The following is an 18,735-nucleotide window of genomic DNA, read 5'->3' as shown; positions in this document are numbered from 1 at the left end:
ATCAACCGTTTAGGTATTTATTCAAACTGTCGCCTGGAACCGCATGTTTACTGGCTAGTTGGGTACATCACACTTTTAATGCTGCCATTGTTCATCATGCAGCTGTGTACGTTAACATATTAAATTAGGTCCCTGTTATCCGGAATACCCTAAACCTTACCCAACTCATTTATCATGTCAACTTCAAAAGGGTAGAGACATCCCAAATGATAGCAAGGACCCAATTGAATATGTTTACATAGTACGAGCAAAAAAGTCGCTGGTTTTATTAGCTATTATTTTTTATTAAAAGTATGAATTTCAGCACCCCGTGGAAGGGACCGCTGTTGTAAAGGACACACACAGGCACAGGAAAGCGTTTTCAGAACTGACATTTTTACAAGAATCGACTGATAATGACACAATATTGCTAGCATATCGCGCGACCAGTCATCTCAACTCCGCGGCGATATAAGAGAAAGGAGCTGAGGTTTCCCAGGTACTTTAGATGAGGAAGTAGAGATATCTGCTTGCTGGTCACATTTCTTTAGACACCACTTTTCTTTAAAACAAAACAAAAAGTTACGAAATGCAGTATTTTAAGCGAGCTAGCTTTAGTAATCCAGCAACGAAAAAGAAAACACATAAAAACAGACAGCTGTGCTCACCGCTTAAACTTTCTTGCCTTGCGCGCAGCGTTCTTGAAACGCACGTGTGCTAGCTCCCGTGACATTGCTATAATGGCTCTTGGGAGGTTTCATGTTGCACCAATATTGTTGCAGATCTAGAATATTTACAGTACTGACAAATCAAGACACAAGGGGCAGAGATGTTATCACTTTAATGATAAATTGTTTATAAATACATAATTAATCAAAAGACACCTCTAGGTTTCCTTTGATTTTACATTCAGTCATTTGAGTTTTTCAATTACAGGAGTATCACTCAACAAGCCATTATATAAAAAAAACATTTGTTTAATCAATAATCAAGTTCTTCATGTACAATTTAGCACACACAGATAATAAATAATTGTTTTCTATGGATTTCTATTCAATTTTGCAAAGTCAATCACAGTTTAGTGAACTTGCTGTTTCTCTACAATTAAATTAAAAGACAATTGGGTGACGCAGTATTGGATTATTGGCAGAAACCTATGCAAAGCACAAACAGGCATACCACTCATTTTATTAATAAAAGCAAAACAGCTCTTTTGAAAATATATTGTCCACAAGCAAGAACTTTCAGATCTTAGGCAGCTGGAGGAAACCGCAGATATTATTATATCCTGCCTGTAATATTGAGAAGGCTCTTCATTTTTATCCTATGTCCCTCGTGCAGTATTCAGCCCCTCTCCCTTATTACTATAACTACTTCTGTGAACAAACACAAAACATTTTGACAGTTAACAAATAAGAAAAGCAGCCTTATCCATAATTATAGTTACTTCAGACAGGAACCAACATTTTCCTCAGAGATCCTTCATTACACCACAGTGTTTTTCACATCCTCTGGCTCCTGGATATGCAATTTTTCTGCCTAAAAGTAAAAGACGAAAGTGACAAGTTAGATCAAAAAGGTTTAGCAGCTGTCGATGGCATATCATTATTATACTGCCTGTCTTGATTACAGTAGACCGGCATGTAAATCAAACGTACCACATACGAGAGCCCATAAAAGGTTGCGTCTGTGTTTTTACAGTGAGATCTCATCCTGACAACTCACCTCTTGGACAAGCCCAGTAGCCTCTATGTCAGAATCAGAGCCATCTGTAGCCGCTCGGTTCTGCACACCATGAACCCCAGCGTCCTCAGGGGCCACAGAGCTCTCTATGGTCAGCTGGGGGGTGTCTATGGCCGAGAGCTGGAGCTCAACACTCTCCAGGTCATGGGAGTTTGTCACTTCGGGGGTACTCTCAGTTAATGCAGCAGGGTGCTGTTTTGAAGAAGGCTCAGACTTTCCCCTTTTAACACCCTTTTCTTCCTCGGCCAGTTTCTCTTCCCCTGACTTTTGACCACTGCCGGAGGCCCCTTCTGTGGTGGTGGTGTCATCCCTGCTTTCAGACCCTGATTTCTTCTCTGTAGAAGGATCCTCACTACAGGTGGAGTCTGCATCCAGGACTCTGGCCCCTGAGGAGGGCTCTTCAATAGGTAGGGGCCATGAGGAGACTGCAGGTGTGCTGGTGAGTGACTCATCATAGCGAGGACTACTAGGAGATCTGAAGCTGGACCTGTCTCTAGTGAGGGTGCCTGACTTGCCTGGACTAGAACTCTGATGGAAGTCAGAGAAGCTGGCCTTCCATGACTTGGGGGACATGAGAGATCGCCTCATCAGAGAGCCAGTCCTGAAAGATATGTGAGAGGGGGGATATGACTACATGTTGATACACTTACTTTTGCTTTGACTACTGTTATGCTTTATAATACAATCTGTGTTTAGTTCATCCCAGACCACAACCCATTGATAGACTCAAATTTGAGGAAAGTCAATTAAGATTTTTTTTTTTTTAAGTGCCGGTGAGAGATGTAAAATCCTTACCAACTTACCGATTCAACCCCTTGATGACAAATACCTTGTCTGGATGCTGATCCTTCAGATCCTTCATCACATTCTGCAAATCACTGTTGAACTGAAAGAGAGGAAGTTACACCAGATCAAGAAAATAAATTAATCGAAAGAGCTAGGACTTTTGTTACCTAAATGCAGACAAAACAGTTCGGTTCATTTGTATAAACCTAAGCAAAGCCCCACATGACTGCTATTGTTGGATGTGTATTCCCACCCAAGTTATTGTGAATAATATGAACTGCACATACAGTAGTCATTTCCTTGAAGAAGGTGTCCCGCAAATTTGAGATGGCTGTGAAGACTGACACATAGCATCCAATTCGGCTTTAGGAACAAAATGAAAGAGAAAACATTATTAATTTGAATAGGTTATTAGACACTTGACATGATGATGTATTTATTTGAATGGTATGTCATTCTGCTATCTGGCTCTGTGCTGACTTCTGACTCCTTACCTGTCATAGAGAGCAGGGAGCTCATCCCTCAGCTCTCTGTTGATGCCCTCAAAGACACTCTGGGCTATGTTCACTTCATCAGCTGCCTGTACAGAGAAAACCACCATGATAAGATTGAGTTTTGTAGCTTATCTTAAATGATCATTGCTGTGCAAAGTAAGTAGACAGGGGTCTTTTGTCTGTCTGACCTTGGCTATTTTGACATCATCTTTCTTTTTAGCATTCTGCATCGCCTCCAAGTGGTGACGGGATGAATCGTAGTCAACCAGCTTCCTGCCTCGTTTGGCCACCTTCTCCTGGGGATTTGGAGGAGAGGAAGGATGCACTTGAAAGATAACATACTGTATTTAGGAAGTGTGTGTGTGTGTGTGTGTGTGTGTGTGTGTGTGTGTGTGTGTGTGTGTGTGTGTGTGTGTGTGTGTGTGTGTGTGTGTGTGTGTGTGTGTGTGTGTGTGTGTGTGTGTGTGTGTGTGTGTGTGTGTGTGTGTGTGTGTGTGTGTGTGTGTGTGTGTGTGTGTGTGTGTGTGCCACCCGCACATTTTCCAGCCTTACCCTGACATCTGGGAACTGGCTCATATAAGACTCCATGGTACGAAGCGCCTGATCTAACAGCTTTGCCTCATAATCATTCCACAGGAGGTCTTCACCCTGTTGGCATAGGATATATTTATATATATATTCGTTTTTTTACATAAATGTGCGTTATAACAACCAACAAAGAAGTCATGCATGTCATCCTTAATAATACAGCAGTGCGATGACTGACCTCTACAATGGCCCCCAGGTCCTCTTCTCCATTCCAGTCTGGCTCATAGACATCATACAGAGACTGGGAAAGCCGCTTCGAAGCTTCCCGCATTTCTGTGAAAAAGTGGACAACACGGATCACATTTTATCAGGCCTTGGACACCGCTGATGGTAAAGCTATAGAAAACCATGCAATTTAGGGACAACGTCATACATGTTACATCATCATGCATCATGTTTTTAAATGTATGTAAATTGTAAAGTATTTTGTCTGTAAATGTTGTTTTTTTTCATTGTGTTTATGTGTTGGACTCCAGTAAGACTAGCTTTTGCCATTGGCGTCGGCTAATGGGGATCCCAATAAATCAAATCAAAAATCAAATACAGATCACAATCATTTACAACATAGACAGGCAGAACAAATGTTTACCTTTGACAGAACTAAGGTAATGCTTTAGGTCTTTGTATAACCGGTTCCCATCAATCTGCAAACAGAGGTTATCGAGTCATTTGTAGGCTATACATTCATTTTTGGCATTTACAGGGGCAGATTGAAATGCCTTTGCTAAATCATAAAATATCGGTGAATATATATTATTGGTTCATGCATGGAGATTGACTGCCAATAAAGATTACCTGTTGGTCAGTGAGATTTAAGAGGCATTGCTCAAATCTTTCATCTTTGGTCTCCACTGTCTTTCCAAACTTCTGCAAGACCTAAAAAGTCAGGAACACAATACATGTACACGTCAAGCTACCTCTAATGGCTTGAACCTTTATGCTTTTCTTCTAAAGTTAGATTGAGAGGCATATGGAGATCATGCTGCGCATTATATTGAGAAATGTAAAGCATACCTTCTCCTTGCCCCTGCTCAGTTGCCTTTGGACTCTTTTGGCAAAGACCCCAGCACCTCCTTTTGGACTGTGGCCTTCTGACATACTTTCCCCTTTTCCTTTCTTGCTTTTCCCTGTTGAGTTTTTTTTTATCCTTGGGAATGTAGAGATAGGGGAAAGAACAGATTACAAATATGAATCTGTCTGTATAGAATGGAGAGTTCTCATTTGGCAACCTAAAAGTAGTTGATTAGAATATTGGTGGGACAGATATATCGTCAAGCATGCAGTCATTTACGTGCATCATGTCAAAAGTGCATAATCACTAGTGTATTCATTATTTCACATAGGATTCAAGGTATGTTGCCTGTAAAAACAATTGGGTCATGTATATCTTTACACCTCGTCGGCATTCACCTTTTATATAGCCATTATTAAGGCGGCAACGGATTAAAAATAAGAAATAACGAGGAATAACCCGACGAAGATTCTTGCAGGTCAGATAGAAACTTTGTTTGTAAAAATAAAGGTACGTGGCGGAGCTTATGAGTGTGCGGGCTATATTTCTTTATTGGCAACTGAGCAAGAGACATTCAACGTTGACCTTTGTTGTTACAACCGTTGTCATGGTAACACGATGCGTTTTAAATTCCTCCAGATTTAAAGATTGCAATGCACTGCTTTAATTTCTTCACATTCACAAACAGTAAATTAGCAGCTCGCCATACTTGTAAATAATTACCATGTAATATGTTAATTTTACTGTTATGGTGAATACAAAGTTGGCTACAGTTCAATTCTAAACGTTGTCAGATATGTTCTGGTAGTAATGAGCTGGCTCGTACAGCTATTTAAATGAGCTAGTTTAGCAAACCAAAACTTAATTGGCTAGAAAGTAGCTTTTAGTTGTCTGGCTTGTTAGATTTACATATCGTAAATAGCCAATTTACTTATCCTAAATAGCCACATTTTTAAACGAATGTTGTTGTTTTTTTGGGTGCAAAGAATTGAGCAGGTAATGTTGCTATTTGCCCGACCAGGCTGCTGGTTGCATGCAGACTACCGTTTTGTTTATACTTTTCCATATCAATGACAATTACACGTTTTTTAAACGTTGGACAACAATAATAGGTTGTTGATGCGTGCCAAAGCCAGTAAGATGATAAGGTATACTGTCTGAGGGATTAGCAGGACTTTTAAACATTACCGCAATCGTGAGTCATGACCAATGATGTGGTTGGCGGAAATAAAAGTACAGGTTTTTGCCGCGTTCAAAACAACTGGGAATTAAAAAAAAAAAATAAAAAAATGTTTCTTTTTTTATTCATAATACAAAAATCAGCAATTTACATTGCTACATCAAACATGTCTAACAAAACAAAGCACAGGTATTAGCAAGAAAATACTAAAACATGCAAAAAATATATAAATAAAAATGATAAAAAATAAACAATTCCAGTGCAATTGTATTCACTCTGAAAAAAAAGTTATTCTTGTTGTTATTCACGGGGGATAATGTCTTAACAAGATAATTAAATTCAATCAAAAATATGTGTAATTTTGGTATAGAATCCTGGAATTTTTGTTTGTGTATAAAGTATTTGGCAACAAGAATTTTAAAAATGCACAATCATTTCAATGGTCTTGTTATCATTGCAATAGTAACATATCCTTCATGTCAAAAACATGGGTAGTGTTCATAATGGTAAATAAGTATTTTGCAAGGTTTTCCCAAAACTCTGACAAATTTACATTCAAAGAACGAGTCAGATTCTCACCTTTTTTTCACAGAAAACGCAGATATCATCAATAGCCACAAATTTGAACAACATAGAATTACATGGATATACCATATGTAGAATTTTAAAGTGCACTTCCTTACATTTGTATGGTATACAATATTTGTAAGGCCTTAACCAAGCTTTTTTTCCAGACAGTGTCAGGAATAAGCATGTTCCAGAAAAATATTCCTCTATGTGTAAGTTGGTTCCGTGAATGAAGAATTTGTTATATATATTTATTACAACAAGATTTCTCAAGTAAGCCCCTGCCTTCCAAACTGAGTTCTGGATAAGCTTTGTGATGATCACAAATGATGAGTTTTCATTAGTGTAGTTGGACCACTGGGACTGGCTTTGATCAACGAAATAAACTCTCTGAAAGGTATTAGAAAGTCATTCAATGTTATAAATTATTCATACGTAAGATTATTACCCCTGTTGTCAAAAACATCAAGAACAAAGTCAATATTCCTCTCATGCCATTAAACCCCTACAACTCATCCAGAACGCCGCAGCCCGTCTGGTGTTCAACCTTCCCAAGTTCTCTCACGTCACCCCGCTCCTCCGCTCTCTCCACTGGCTTCCAGTTGAAGCTCGCATCCGCTACAAGACCATGGTGCTTGCCTACGGAGCTGTGAGGGGAACGGCACCTCAGTACCTCCAGGCTCTGATCAGGCCCTACACCCAAACAAGGGCACTGCGTTCATCCACCTCTGGCCTGCTCACCTCCCTACCACTGAGGAAGTACAGTTCCCGCTCAGCCCAGTCAAAACTGTTCGCTGCTCTGGCCCCCCAATGGTGAACGACTTGATTAGTGTAGTGTTAGCTAGCTACATAGTTGTCTTTGCTGTCTTCGTATCCAAGATAATTGTGTAGTTTAGAGCGTGTAGTCTTAGAGTGATTATCTTAATTTACCGAGGTTAGCTAGCCAGCTATTTGTCGTCCTTAACGTAGGAGACACTGCTAGCTAGCCAACAGCTAGCCAACGTCTACTGAATAGAACTTCCGCACTCAACAACCCGGTCGCATTCCGCTTCGCTCCACAGGTAGTATCACATTTTTCATTTCATTTCATTACAGCACAACGGTTTGATTTGTTTGTTCGTAGCTAGCTACATAGCTAGCTACATAGCCGTCTGTGTATCAAAGATAATTGTGTAGTCTAGAGCGATTTTCTAGGTTAGCTAGCCAGCTATTGTCGTTCTTTTAACGCAACGTAACGTAATCAACACTGCTAGCTAGCCAGCTAGCCCCCGAATAGCAGCACTGTAGAAACTATTACACTCAACGGAATGACTTGATTAGTGTAGTGTCAACAACGCAGCCACTGCCAGCTAGCCTACAAAGTCAACAACGCAGCCACTGCCAGCTAGCCTACTTCAGCAGTACTGTATCATTTTAATCATTTTAGTCAATAAGATTCTTGCTACGTAAGCTTAACTTTCTGAACATTCGAGACGTGTAGTCCACTTGTCATTCCAATCTCCTTGCATTAGCGTAGCCTCTTCTGTAGCCTGTCAACTATGTGTCTGTCTATCCCTGTTCTCTCCTCTCTGCACAGACCATACAAACGCTCCACACCGCGTGGCCGCTGCCACCCTAATCTGGTGGTCCCAGCGCGCATGACCCACGTGGAGTTCCAGGTCTCCGGTAGCCTCTGGAACTGCCGATCTGCAGCCAACAAGGCAGAGTTCATCTCAGCCTATGCCTCCCTCCAGTCCCTCGACTTCTTGGCACTGACAGAAACATGGATCACCACAGATAACACTGCTACTCCTACTGCTCTCTCTTCGTCCGCCCACGTGTTCTCGCACACCCCGAGAGCTTCTGGTCAGCGGGGTGGTGGCATCGGGATCCTTATCTCTCCCAAGTGGTCATTCTCTCTTTCTCCCCTTACCCATCTGTCTATCGCCTCCTTTGAATTTCATGCTGTCACAGTTACCAGCCCTTTCAAGCTTAACATCCTTATCATTTATCGCCCTCCAGGTCCCCTCTGAGAGTTCATCAATGAGCTTGATGCCTTGATAAGTTCCTTTCCTGAAGACGGCTCACCTCTCACAGTTCTGGGCGACTTTAACCTCCCCACATCTACCTTTGACTCATTCCTCTCTGCCTCCTTCTTTCCACTCCTCTCCTCTTTTGACCTCACCCTCTCACCTTCCCCCCCTACTCACAAGGCAGGCAATATGCTCGACCTCATCTTTACTAGATGCTGTTCTTCCACTAACCTCATTGCAACTCCCCTCCAAGTCTCCGACCACTACCTTGTATCCTTTTCCCTCTCGCTCTCATCCAACACTTCCCACACTGCCCCTACTCGGATGGTATCGCGCCGTCCCAACCTTCGCTCTCTCTCCCCCGCTACTCTCTCCTCTTCCATCCTATCATCTCTTCCCTCTGCTCAAACCTTCTCCAACCTATCTCCTGATTCTGCCTCCTCAACCCTCCTCTCCTCCCTTTCTGCATCCTTTGACTCTCTATGGCCCCTATCTTCCAGGCCGGCTCGGTCCTCCCTCCCGCTCCGTGGCTTGATGACTCATTGCGAGCTCACAGAACAGGGCTCCGGGCAGCCGAGCGGAAATGGAGGAAAACTCGCCTCCCTGCGGACCTGGCATCCTTTCACTCCCTCCTCTCTACATTTTCCTCCTCTGTCTCTGCTGCTAAAGCCACTTTCTACCACGCTAAATTCCAAGCATCTGCCTCTAACCCTAGGAAGCTCTTTGCCACCTTCTCCTCCCTCCTGAATCCTCCCCCCTCCTCCCTCTCTGCAGATGACTTCGTCAACCATTTTGAAAAGAAGGTCGACGACATCAGATCCTCGTTTGCTAAGTCAAACGACACCGCTGGTTCTGCTCACACTGCCCTACCCTGTGCTCTGACCTCTTTCTCCCCTCTCTCTCCAGATGAAATCTCGCGTCTTGTGACGGCCGGCCGCCCAACAACCTGCCCGCTCGACCCTATCCCCTCCTCTCTTCTCCAGACCATTTCCGGAGACCTTCTCCCTTACCTCACCTCGCTCATCAACTTATCCCTGACCGCTGGCTACGTCCCTTCCGTCTTCAAGAGAGCGAGAGTTGCACCCCTTCTGAAAAAACCTACACTCGATCCCTCCGATGTCAACAACTACAGACCAGTATCCCTTCTTTCTTTTCTCTCCAAAACTCTTGAACGTGCCGTCCTTGGTCAGCTCTCCCGCTATCTCTCTCAGAATGACCTTCTTGATCCAAATCAGTCAGGTTTCAAGACTAGTCATTCAACTGAGACTGCTCTTCTCTGTATCACGGAGGCGCTCCGCACCACTAAAGCTAACTCTCTCTCCTCTGCTCTCATCCTTCTAGACCTATCGGCTGCCTTCGATACTGTGAACCATCAGATCCTCCTCTCCACCCTCTCCGAGTTGGGCATCTCCGGCGCGGCCCATGCTTGGATTGCGTCCTACCTGACAGGTCGCTCCTACCAGGTGGCGTGGCGAGAATCTGTCTCCTCATCACGCGCTCTCACCACTGGTGTCCCCCAGGGCTCTGTTCTAGGCCCTCTCCTATTCTCGCTATACACCAAGTCACTTGGCTCTGTCATAACCTCACATGGTCTCTCCTATCATTGCTATGCAGACGACACACAATTAATCTTCTCCTTTCCCCCTTCTGATGACCAGGTGGCGAATCGCATCTCTGCATGTCTGGCAGACATATCAGTGTGGATGACGGATCACCACCTCAAGCTGAACTTCGGCAAGACGGAGCTGCTCTTCCTCCCGGGGAAGGACTGCCCGTTCCATGATCTCGCCATCACGGTTGACAACTCCATTGTGTCCTCCTCCCAGAGCGCTAAGAACCTTGGCGTGATCCTGGACAACACCCTGTCGTTCTCAACTAACATCAAGGCGGTGGCCCGTTCCTGTAGGTTCATGCTCTACAACATCCGCAGAGTATGACCCTGCCTCACACAGGAAGCGGCGCAGGTCCTAATCCAGGCACTTGTCATCTCCCGTCTGGATTACTGCAACTCGCTGTTGGCTGGGCTCCCTGCCTGTGCCATTAAACCCCTACAACTCATCCAGAACGCCGCAGCCCGTCTAGTGTTCAACCTTCCCAAGTTCTCTCACGTCACCCCGCTCCTCCGCTCTCTCCACTGGCTTCCAGTTGAAGCTCGCATCCGCTACAAGACCATGGTGCTTGCCTACGGAGCTGTGAGGGGAACGGCACCTCAGTACCTCCAGGCTCTGATCAGGCCCTACACCCAAATAAGGGCACTGCGTTCATCCACCTCTGGCCTGCTCGCCTCCCTACCACTGAGGAAGTACAGTTCCCGCTCAGCCCAGTCAAAACTGTTCGCTGCTCTGGCTCCCCAATGGTGGAACAAACTCCCTCACGACGCCAGGACAGCGGAGTCAATCACCACCTTCCGGAGACACCTGAAACCCCACCTCTTTAAGGAATACCTAGGATAGGATAAAGTAATCCTTCTCACCTCCCCCCCCTTAAAATATTTAGATGCACTATTGTAAAGTGGTTGTTCCACTGGATGTCATAAGGTGAATGCACCAATTTGTAAGTCGCTCTGGATAAGAGCGTCTGCTAAATGACTTAAATGTATGTAAATGAACAAACTCCCTCACGACGCCAGGACAGAGGAGTCAATCACCACCTTCCGGAGACACCTGAAACCCCACCTCTTTAAGGAATACCTAGGATAGGATAAGTAATCCTTCTCACCCCCCCCCTTTAAGATTTAGATGCACTATTGTAAAGTGACTGTTCCACTGGATGTCATAAGGTGAATGCACCAATTTGTAAGTCGCTCTGGATAAGAGCGTCTGCTAAATGACTTAAATGTAAATGTAATGCCAGCTGGTGTAGAACAATTACTTATTCCTTACAGATATGTCTGAATTATTCCACAAAGGAGCTTTGTGGGGATAAATTGTGCAGGAAACATATTTTCCAGGCCATTAAAGCTTGTTGGTGAAACCTAGCCAATTTAGCGAGTAAACTTTCAGGAATATAATTACATTTCAGTAAAATGTTAAGACCTCCCAACTTATTAAAACCCATTATTTGGTATGAAGTACCATATTGATTCAGCATTGATCAAACATCTTTTCAACCAGTTGATCTTGAAAGTGTTATTTATGTCAACAAAACACTTCCAGACCTCCTTCAGCTCTTTTATTAGAGAGGACTGACTTGTTTAGTTTGTGAGACTTCTTTTTCCAGATTAAGTCAAGAAAGGTATTGTTGATCTCTTTGAAATTAGAGGGAAGATATACACTTATATAAATAGTTCTGTGTTACTAAACCTTAATACATCCAAAATATTCACTAACAGAAGTGTATGACAGGGATGCCCAATTTCGGCATTTTTATTCATTGTGGTTGTGGAATATCTCTAGATATTCTAAATAATGCAGATCTGCGTGGTTTAACAACTTGTAACTCTGGAAAATACGAAATCAAATCATGACGTCAGTGATCGTTAGGCCGAAGTTCTAGAAAGAGGCCAGAGTCCCCGAGTTCTAATTCCTAATTGGATGACCGTTAAAAAAATGTTTTTTCTAGTAGGAGCTCGTTTTTTCCGAGTTCCCAGTTGTTTTGAACACAGTGAAGTCCGGGATTTCCGAGTTCCCAGTTGTTTTGAACAAAGCATTTGTTGACGGCAATACCTATCAGATAACAGTGGGGAGAACAAGTATTTGATAACCTGCAAAATCGGCAGTGTTTCCTACTTACAAAGCATGTAGAGGTCTGTAATTTTTTAAATCATAGGTACACTTCAACTGTGAGAGACGGAACAAAACATCCAGAAAATCACATTGTATAATTTTTAAGTAATTTATTTGCATTTTATTGCATGACGTAAGTATTTGATCACCTACCACCCAGTAAGAATTCCAGCTCTCACAGACCTGTTAGTTTTTCTTTAAAAAGCCCACCTGTTCTCCACTTATTACCTGTATTAACTGCACTTGTTTGAACTCGTTACCTGTATAAAAGACACCTGTCCACACACTCAATCAAACAGACTCCAACCTCTCCACAATGGCCAAGATCAGAGAGCTGTGTAAGGACATCAGGGATAAAATGTACACTTGCACAAGGCTGGGATGGGCTACAGGACAATAGGCAAGCAGCTTGGTGAGAAGGCAACAACTGTTGGCGCAATTATTAGAAAATGGAAGAAGTTCAAGATGACGGTCAATCACCCTCGGTCTGGGGCACCATGCAAGATCTCACCTCGTGAGGCATCAATGATTATGAGGAAGGTGAGGATCAGCCCAGAACTACACGGCAGGACCTGGTCAATGACCTGAAGAGAGCTGGGACAACAGTCTCAAAGAAAACCATTAGTAACACACTACGCCGTCATGGATTAAAATCCTGCAGCGCACGCAAGGTCCCCCTGCTCAAGCCAGCGCATGTCCAGGCCCGTCTGAAGTTTGCCAATGACCATCTGGATGATCCAGAGGAGGAATGGGAGAAGGTCTTGTGGTCTGATGAGACAAAAATAGAGCTTTTTGGTCTAAACTCCACTCGCCGTGTTTGGAGGTAAAAGAAGGATGATGAGTACAACCCGAAGAACACCATCCCAACCGTGAAGCATGGAGGTGGAAACATCATTCTTTGGGGATGCTTTTCTGCAAAGGGGACAGGATGACTACACCGTATTGAGGGGAGGATGGATGGGGCCATATAGCGCGAGATCTTGACCAACAACCTCCTTCCCTCAGAAAGAGCATTGAAGATGGGTCGTGGCTGGGTCTTCCAGCATGACAACGACCCGGAACACACAGCCAGGGCAACTAAGGAGTGGCTCCGTAAGACGCTTCTCAGGGTCCTGGAGTGGCCTAGCCAGTCTCCAGACCTGAACCCAATAGAAAATCTTTGGAGAGAGCTGAAAGTCCGTATTGCCCAGCGACAGCCCCGAAACCTGAAGGATCTGGAGAAGGTCTGTATGGAGGAGTGGGCCAAAATCCCTGCTGCAGTGTGTGCAAACCTGGTCAAGAACTACAGGAAACGTATGATCTCTGTAATTGCAAACAAAGGTTTCTGTACCAAATATTAAGTTCTGCTTTTCTGATGTATCAAATACTTATATCATACAATAAAATGCAAATTAATTACTTAAAAATCATACAATGTGATTTTCTGGATTTTTGTTTTAGATTCCGTCTCACAGTTGAAGTGTACCTATGATAAAAATTACAGACCTCTACATGCTTTGTAAGTTGGAAAACCTGCAAAATCCGCCGTGTATCAAATACTTGTTCTACCCACTGTATGTATATATAAAAAGTTGGCGGCATGCTAAAGTGAAGCTATATAGGGCAGGTTTTTGACTACAATTCAGTCTTCTTAGCGGGCGTATCATATCTTTCCAAGTCAAGCCACTCCTACATACTATTATGGAATTACATAGTCAGGAAGGTAAATGAAGCAATTGGTGAGGTAGGGCAGTGGGCATTATTGTGGAGATTCAGGTTCTCTGTAGAGAACTCAGACAGTGTTCTTTACCAGGAGAAAGGTGGGAGATGAGGTACGCTTGAGGTTATATGGGAGAAACTTGGAGAGGGTGGGGTTCCTCATCGAGGACCATGCATGTTGTATTAATCTGATCTGTAATAGACTATAGCAGTAAAGCCTTTGATTCGGAAGTTTGGACCTTATTGGAATGTCTAGATGTCATACAGAGGCAAGGACTCAGAATATGTAGTAGGGCGTTTCAGATGTCCCCAGTGGCTGCACTACAGGTGGAGATGGGGGGGATATGCCATTGCAGATAAGGGAGACAGCAGCTGGCAATTCATTACTGTGTCAACCTACAGGGCCATGGGGTGTCTCATCCTTCGAAAAGGATTTTACAGGCATGCTGGGAACATGAGCAAAGACGGAACACAAGCTTTGGGTGGGTGGGTAATACGCAGGCGAACGTATTACAGATCATCTGGCTGTATATACGGCGGAGCTGATGGCCATACTGTTGGCCTTGCAGTGGGTGGAGGACATCAAGCCAGACAGTAGTTACAGTATTTTCTCTGATTCATGTGCAGTGTTGATGAGTCTCCTGTCATTTAGCTCATGTAGCATACCAGACCTTTATGAGGTAATACAAACCCATGGCAGGATTAGAGCGATGGGTATACAGATAAGGTGTACTTGGGTCCCAGCCCATGTGGGGGTGGAGGGGAACGAGGCAGTTGATGTACTGGCTAAACAAGCACTTAGTAGTGGGGCTATTGTTGTTATGGTTTCAATGAGCAAGTCCTTCTGTAGCTCAGTTGGTAGAGCATGGCGCTTGTAACGCCAGGGTAGTAAGTCGCTCTGGATAAGAGCGTCTGCTAAATGACTTAAATGTAAAATGTAAATGTAGTGGGTTCGATCCCTGGGACCACCCATACGTAGAATGTATGCACACATGACTGTAAGTCGCTTTGGATAAAAGCGTCTGCTAAATGGCATATATTATATTATTATTAGAGGGAAAAAGCCTGATATTGACAGTGATGGTGCAGAGATGGCAGGACCAGTGGAATAGAGATACTAAGAGCAGGCATTTATTTCAAGTACAAGGAAAGTCGGGAAGGGGAGGATGGCAGGAAGAGACAGAAGAGAGTGAGCATTTTTTTTTTTACAAGATTAAGGGTTGGACACGGCCAGTTAAATAAGACATCCAATCTGATAGGAAATCATCCAAAGTGTGATTATTGGTAGGAAACAGAGGAGTATGTATTGATACAGTGTGGGCAGTATGAAAGCGAAAGAGAGAGGCTGAGATCTAGTATGATGTGAGAAGGGGATACAGAACATTTGTTTAAATGGTATATTGATTATAACGTCGTTAGATATAGTCTCAAATATGTTATCTTTAAGAGAAACGGTGCTGGCAGGTAGGATTTAGTTTCTCCCTGTCGCTGACCCACACTACAGTACAGTAGGTGGCGGTAATGCACCGTTGGATGCCAACCGCCGGTAAACCCCACCCAAGAATAAGAAGCAAAATGTTATGGAAGAAGTGAACTTTATACTGGAGTGTTATTTGAAGAAAGTGGGGGTGGTCCGATGTTGGAATACCAGTTGTTGTTTCAGAATTTACTGGACATGATAATGGGCAGTACGATAGTGAAATGTGCAGCTACAGACCTGGGAATCCAGTGGGCTGGATGGGCCATTGCAGCAGCTCTCAAAACCGAGAAGTTCTATGATTTAGCAGGTAATAACACTTGATTTAAGCCTATCGGTATGTCAATTCTCACCGAAGCGTTTTGTTTGTTTTGTGAATCGCTATGATTTCATGTTGTGGTTGGTTGAATAAATGACCCAGTGTATATGGTTTTGTCATAAAATATAAACATTCGTTCAGTCAAACTAAACGTATGCGTTGGAATCAAGCATTGTGTTTTTCATTCAAGTATAGCATGTTGTATCTGATGAATATCAATGTTACAAAACCACTGTTATCTAAACCGCTTTGTTGTAAAACAACTCAAGGACTCCTCCCTCAATCGGATAAGCTTAAGGATCTTCCGAAAATCAGCTTAGTTTAACATTACGGCCAACTGACTACCAATTTTACAAGCCTCCACTCAAAGGTTAAAATTAGCCAGATAATGCTGCAACATCCATCTATTAACTAGCTTCGATAGCGCATCCGGATGATTTTAAACAAATGTTTACATTGTAGCGCGAGATTGGTGTAAAATGTGTTGGCCTATCGCGAGATGTTTGTCACACATCTTTACGTTGTAGTTCGCGCAAATGCAATTGGTGCTGTAAGCCCCAACTCCAGTCATCAAGTAACCACAGCAGTACAGTTTTATTGTAGCCCGTCTTTTGTCGATCATCCAACAATAGCATGGTAAACTAAATGAAAACATAAGTTATGTAGGCCCTTGAATTTGATGGATTGAGTGAGAATTGTTGTAGGGTTTTTAATTGTTACAGTATAATATTGTCGACATCTATATATGATCTGTGAAAGTTCAATGGGCAAGTAAAAACTGTTGTGACAGTATGTGCCATTCAAGAATAACATAATTTACTTCACTGTTAGTTATGTAAAAGACTGCAACTTACCTGTAGACACTGATGAATGGGCATTCCTTGACAAAATTATTGTGCCACTCCTCTGAGCTGTCTGTGCTCTTGGAAAGTTTTGCCCTTGTACTTTGGAGCCAATTGTCACTCTGTCAGTAGGCTCCTGGGTAAAATATTCATTGAACACGCCTTACTGTGCAACTTCTGTGTGATAGGAGTGGGCAGAGCCATGTACCATGCCCAAAGGGACACATGTCTTGTGCTGATGAACCTTGGTTGTATTTTTTTAGGGTCTGGCACGTTTATATTACTCGCCCACCTGAGTCGCTATTGGGGAGGGACTCGTCATTTGAGGCAAAATGTGCAGACCGGATTGGTGACAGCATGGGGCGTAAGGTAAGCTTGACAGGGTGACAGCAGGGTCTCCAATCTGTCACCTGCTATGCCCAACAATGAATTCCCATCCTAACAATGGAGAAGAACAGAAAAAAGCTATAAACACCTGCAGAGCTTTAGTGTTCTCTGATCATTTACTTTTCAATCAACAAAGTGTTGTATCAGTTTAGTAGTCTTATCCAAGGCTGAGGTTTGGCCCAGTCCAGTCGCAGAACCCTCTGATGGGACTCATTAAAGTTGAGTTAATGAATAATGGCGGGGTTAATGTCAAACTAATGCCTATGTTCTAACCTCTGCAGGCTTGGAACATTCCTCTTCATGCGGATCTTAAAGGACGGCCAGGATCGCAGGTTTAACAATGTCAGAGACAGCCCAGGGACATTCTTTGTGTACTGGAGTGTTCAAGGTACTTTGAATCATTATGGTCGCGGGCTTTTCTTATTCTCACTCAGCCACCACAGCAGTTATTTTACTTCGTCCTCAAGCAATCAATTTTAACTCACTGCTCAGCCATTTCGCTCTTCATAAATGTATGAAACCAGATTAGAATAGCCACTGATATTAGGGTATTGTGCATTTTGCCCAAATGGGAGAACATAAATGAGGTTTACCATTGAACACTGACAGTATAGTACTCTTTTGAAAATGTTTTATATTTTGGACCCAGGTGAATTTCTAATTGAGAGTAGGAGCATTATCTTGACATGTATGCAATTATTATTTATAGATTGGTAGGATAGACTATTTCTGTGGACTAATCTACCATTGGTTCAGTACATAATTTATTTGTCTTTCTTTCAGCTGTTTGGGTGTTCATGACCCTCCTACCTACGCTCATCCTGAACAGTGAGCAGCGAGATGAGCCATTGGGCCTGAGAGACTACCTGGGCTGGGGGATATGGGGCCTTGGCTTTGCCACAGAGGCCATTGCTGACCAGCAGAAGTGGCTCTTCAAAGGAGACCCAGATAATGCTGTGAGTCAGCTTGGTGGGCTGTTTCCTTTTCTTCAGGATGTTGACTTTTTATAATTATCATGGATGCAGTGGGAGAGTTGCAAAGTATTCTCACTACAACATGCTGTCATATGATGAAAACCCAACCACACTCAAACCTTTGAAAATAAACTTCCTGTATTTGTATGTTAATTTACAGAATATTTATTTACCCAGAGAATAGCCTCAATTCAGCCTTTCCATTCTCTCCAGGGAAAGTTCATCCAGAGCGGGCTGTGGGGCTACAGCAGGCACCCCAACTACCTCGGGGAGATACTCCAGTGGTCTGGACTCTTCCTCTCCGCCTCATCAGTGATGAAGGGTCCCCAGTATGCTGCTATCTCCTCTGTTTGTCTGGTTCCTGCTGCGTTACGTCAGTGGCATTCCCATCCTGGAGAAGCAGGCCATGAAGAAGTGGGGCTCAGACCCTGCCTTCCAAAACTACGTTAAGAACACTCCTCTCCTTTGGCCAATTCCCAAGTTCTGATGTGCTACATACTTTTTAATGGGGTGTTCTGGCACAAGGGGAACTTACTGAACAGGACCATTTGTAATCATGAAGCATCCAATGTGCTGGTTGTCTTTGATATTCTCATATCGAAGCACACATACACACGCAGAAACTTCAGATTGTATCTTGCACAAATGTTTTGATACAGGTTTACTTAAAATCCACAATTTTAACTATACCACTTTTCAGTTGTCTAAAGTCCAGTGGTGTAAAAATACTTGAATGTACTACTTAACCCCCAGTTTTTTGGGGGTTATCTGTACTTTACCATTTATATTTTTGACAGTTTCACCTACTGCCATACTCACTAAACACATGATTTGTTTGTAAATGTTGGTGTGCCCCTGCCTATCCGTAAATAAAACTAGAAAAATCATGCGGTCTGGTTTGCTCAATAAGGAATGTGAAATTATTTATACTTATTTTTTTTTAAAGTAGTAT

The 18,735-nt window shown here is 43.2% G+C and overlaps 1 protein-coding gene and 1 pseudogene across 1 annotated transcript; one reads left to right on the top strand and one right to left on the bottom strand.

Moving 5' to 3' along the window:
• Window positions 1–803: 803 nt before the first annotated feature.
• On the bottom strand, window positions 804–16,581 carry LOC124045975 (bridging integrator 2-like). Its single transcript, XM_046365839.1, has 12 exons — window positions 16,435–16,581; window positions 4,605–4,737; window positions 4,386–4,466; window positions 4,180–4,234; window positions 3,769–3,863; window positions 3,555–3,650; window positions 3,191–3,298; window positions 3,003–3,088; window positions 2,796–2,871; window positions 2,526–2,608; window positions 1,705–2,323; window positions 804–1,518 (listed from the first exon to the last, which is right to left on the bottom strand). Exons 2-12 carry the CDS (start codon window positions 4,686–4,688, stop codon window positions 1,465–1,467), a joined length of 1,437 nt encoding a protein of 478 aa, XP_046221795.1. The 5' UTR covers window positions 4,689–4,737; window positions 16,435–16,581; the 3' UTR covers window positions 804–1,464.
• LOC124045976 lies at window positions 15,338–18,670 on the top strand (annotated as a pseudogene).
• Window positions 18,671–18,735: the final 65 nt, after the last annotated feature.

This window comes from Oncorhynchus gorbuscha, linkage group LG10 (genome assembly GCF_021184085.1).
Source record: "Oncorhynchus gorbuscha isolate QuinsamMale2020 ecotype Even-year linkage group LG10, OgorEven_v1.0, whole genome shotgun sequence".
Lineage (NCBI taxonomy): Eukaryota > Metazoa > Chordata > Actinopteri > Salmoniformes > Salmonidae > Oncorhynchus > Oncorhynchus gorbuscha.
Note: the sequence above shows the minus strand (reverse complement) of the source record. Positions and strands in the feature narration are given on the sequence as shown.

Bases quoted from the DNA above. Each gene is read 5' to 3' on its own strand.
- LOC124045975 (XM_046365839.1), bottom strand. From the start codon at position 4,688: ATGTCAGAAGGCCACAGTCCAAAAGGAGGTGCTGGGGTCTTTGCCAAA. The intron at 4,467-4,604 runs GTATGCTTTACA...CTGACTTTTTAG, and splicing joins TGAGCAGGGGCAAGGAGAAG to GTCTTGCAGAAGTTTGGAAA. The intron at 3,864-4,179 runs GTAAACATTTGT...ACTTTTTCACAG, and splicing joins TTACCTTAGTTCTGTCAAAG to AAATGCGGGAAGCTTCGAAG.